Source organism: Belonocnema kinseyi, chromosome 1 (assembly GCF_010883055.1).
Source record: "Belonocnema kinseyi isolate 2016_QV_RU_SX_M_011 chromosome 1, B_treatae_v1, whole genome shotgun sequence".
NCBI classification, from domain to species: Eukaryota; Metazoa; Arthropoda; class Insecta; order Hymenoptera; family Cynipidae; genus Belonocnema; species Belonocnema kinseyi.
Genome location: NC_046657.1, coordinates 95,279,506 through 95,283,019, shown reverse-complemented (window position 1 = coordinate 95,283,019; position 3,514 = coordinate 95,279,506). Strand labels below are relative to the sequence as shown.

The window sequence follows — 3,514 nt, the reverse complement described above, 5'->3', positions numbered from 1 at the left end:
AAAAAAAAAAAAAAAAAAACACCTGAACGAATTAATGAGATATCACCAAAAGAGGAAAATTTAAATTAATGCAAAGAAAACCAATTTCATAACTTTTCGTAAAAATTCTAAAGAAAAAGGAGAGGATATCCTCTCAATAATAATATATAATGTTGCAATACATCGCCAAAAATCTACAAAATATTTAGGGATGGTATAAGACTATAAGCTTTTGTATAGACAACACATTAAAAAAGCATGTGTTAAAGGTTATAAAATGATACATTATTTATATAGCTAACTAAATAGAAAAAATTCCCTTAGCATTAAGAACAAACTCATTCTTTATAAAACATTTATTAAGCCAGTGTTATTGTACGCTGTACCTGTTTGGAGACATGCCTCCACATGTCACGTCGAAAGACTGTTAACTCTAGAAAATAAACTACTACGGCGGATCTCTATAACACGAACCCAAAAAAGAACATTTTATACTCATCAACTAGGAGATTCTACAGACTTCAAAAACATCCATTTATATAACAGAGATAACGCTCTGTTTAAAATACAATACAAACTACCGTGTGCACTCGAAATATAATGACTACATTAAATATGCGACAGGCAATTATAAATCATGCTGATAATGTACTTATCAGGATAATTCTAGGTTAAGATAGGGTAAGCTGGCATAATTTACATAAATATCTAATGGGGTTTTTTTACGTTCCGACCTTTTTGCCCATAATCACCAAACGAAACATTCATATAGTGTTATTACAATAAATAGCACCTTCAACTATCAGTATTCTACAGAGTTCAATGAAAATTGGGCGCAGAATTTAATTTATATGTAAGCACCCATATAGTATATGGCACCCATATAGTATAGTATATGAATAAAAATGGTTTTTAAAAGTAAAAGTAAGCGTCCTTTAGCAGCATCGTCTGCTCAGGATCGGTACTCAGAACTGATCCCTTTACTTTGACCCTATCTTGCCTCTTCTATTTTCTCTCATCATCAGAAAAAAATAATTAAAAATTAGCCCAAACTATTAATCAAAATTTCCAAAAGGTCGCTTTTTAAACAACATTTTTTAAAACGCTTTATTATTAATTCTAAGAACCGAATGCATTGATCCGTTTAAAGTATTCTTCCATAACATTCAGATTTTCAGGCACTTAGTATTGACTTTTGCAAAATGTGTTTATATTGAACATTAGAAATAATATCTTGTTATTCAAATATCAAAATTTAATTTTAAAGATCTTGTTTGATAATCGTGAAAATATGGGGTAAACTTAGAATATGGTTCCATTGTGAGTAAGAATTCGAAAAAATGAGGGCGCGAGAGTTAGCGGTCTCTCTACACCGTCCGCGCTCTAGCATGAGTACGAGGGTGCTAACGACTTTGTCAAACATTGTGAAGCTTGATTTTACGTTATTCGAAGTTCGTAAGTGAATCTAAAAGATAAAATGACTGACAAAATTGAATCTTCAGCTGCACCAGCTGTAGTGGCAACACCTAAGAAGGCTGCATCTCCTAAGAAGGCTGCTGTCCCGAAAACAAAGAAGCCTCGTGTCGCTGCGAAGGCAGCTGCTCATCCTCCTGCATCCGAGATGGTGCTTGCAGCAGTCGCGGCTTTGAAGGAAAAGAAGGGCTCTTCTCTTCAAGCAATCAAAAAGTACATTGTTGCAACATACAAAGTTGATGCTGAAAAACAGGCCATTTTCATTAGGAAGTACCTTAAATCAGCAGTTACCAGCGGAGCTTTGGTTCAGACTAAGGGATCAGGTGCTGCCGGATCCTTCAAGTTGCCTGCAGGTAAAACTGAGGCCAAGCCAAAATCTACTAAAGTTGCTCCGAAAGCCAAATCTGCTTCAAAGGCAAAAAAACCAGCATCCCCGAAGAAGGCTCTTAAAGCGAAAAAGACTGTTGAAAAGAAGAAATCTACAAAGGTTGCAGCAAAAGCACCTAAGGCAAAATCCACCAAACCGAAAGCGGCTTCTCCCAAAAAAAAAGTTGCGACAAAGAAGGTTGCAAAGAAGTAAATTATATGAAAATGTTTTTTATGCACTGCGAATACACAAAACGGCCCTTTTCAGGGCCATCAAATGATATTTACGGAGAAATGTTTTGTTGCCATTTCAAACATGCTTTGTTTCTGTTAAATGAAAAATAAATATTTTGTCTAATGTACATATTAGCTTTGAAATTTCGAAAAATCGAAATGTTGATTAAAAAACACGTGTTTTTGTATATGAATTTGTCGGTAAAATTTTTTTTTATCATTTTAATTTTAAATTCAAACAATTTTTAACACTTTAGATATTAAACAAAAATTTATTTGATAACAATATTTTATTATCGTATTTTTAATAAATAATTAATATTGATTAAGAAACAATTTTATTTGAGGAGTAATATTATTTGGGAATTTTCAAATTCGTTAATATTATAAACTGTTCAGGAATTTTATTAGTTTTGGAATTGTATTTTTCGGGACAGAGAGTTTTACCGAGTCGGGAATTTTATTTTTCGGGATATTTCAGCCGTCCTCATAGAATTACAGAAAATTTGCTCTAATTATAATCTCGGCGCTCGATCTTGTTAATTTTTTCCTGCAGTATTAATAAAGAAAAATTGTATATAAATTTTTATACCACAAAGTTACAGATAATCACAATTAAAAATTAAAAAAATCGCTGTACATTCAATTTTTATTCTTGGATCTAGGCGATTTTTTTCTAATCCATTTCAGTCACTGGTAGGCTTTTTTGACATCTAGGTATGGAAAAAAGGTAAACTTCAGAAAATTAAAAAACTAATTTAAGAACTATTTATACACTTTTAAGATACCAATACAATTTACACAACACTAATTTAAAATTTGTAAATTTTTAGGCCTTCATCAGTTTAAGAACTTGAATTTTAACGTTAAAATTGCTTCATTTTCAGAATATAGCCTTACTGTTTGAATTTTCAGAATTTTCGTTATAAGTTATAGGTTAGGTCAAAAATAACATTCTGGGATTCGAAATTGTTACAACGCGAAAAAGTTTTAATTTAAAATTTAAAAATGCGAAAATACACCATTTAAAATATACCTTGAATTCAACGCATTTCAAATTAAATGTTTGCAGCTGCATTTAAATTGAATTACGCAAAGGTTTTTTGTTTTAAATATAAATGAATTAAAACATTTTATTTGTTTTTCACAATTGTAATTTATAACTTCTAAAATGGAATAATTGTAGCTCAAACATGAAAAAGAATAGACTAATTTCAAATTTAAAGAGGTTCTATCACATATATTGAACTATTAAAACCTCTGATCTTTTTTAAGGTTTTTAAAACTCTTTTAAAAACTTTGCTTTAACAATTTTGGTTGTGATTTCTTAATAAAAGAATAAGAGCTATTTAGTCTCCATAACAGCAATTTCAAAAATATTTAAACCCTTAATAGTTGAGACATTTTAAATTTGTAGTCTTCACAGTATATTGAATAATTTCAAATTTAAAGCTATTTAAAT

At 30.5% G+C, this 3,514-nt stretch overlaps 1 protein-coding gene across 1 annotated transcript; it reads left to right on the top strand.

The window, feature by feature from the left end:
* Positions 1–1,394: 1,394 nt before the first annotated feature.
* On the top strand, positions 1,395–2,088 carry LOC117175182 (histone H1-III-like). Its single transcript, XM_033364809.1, has one exon. It carries the CDS (start codon positions 1,457–1,459, stop codon positions 2,030–2,032), a length of 576 nt encoding a protein of 191 aa, XP_033220700.1. The 5' UTR covers positions 1,395–1,456; the 3' UTR covers positions 2,033–2,088.
* The last annotated feature ends 1,426 nt before the right edge of the window (positions 2,089–3,514 follow it).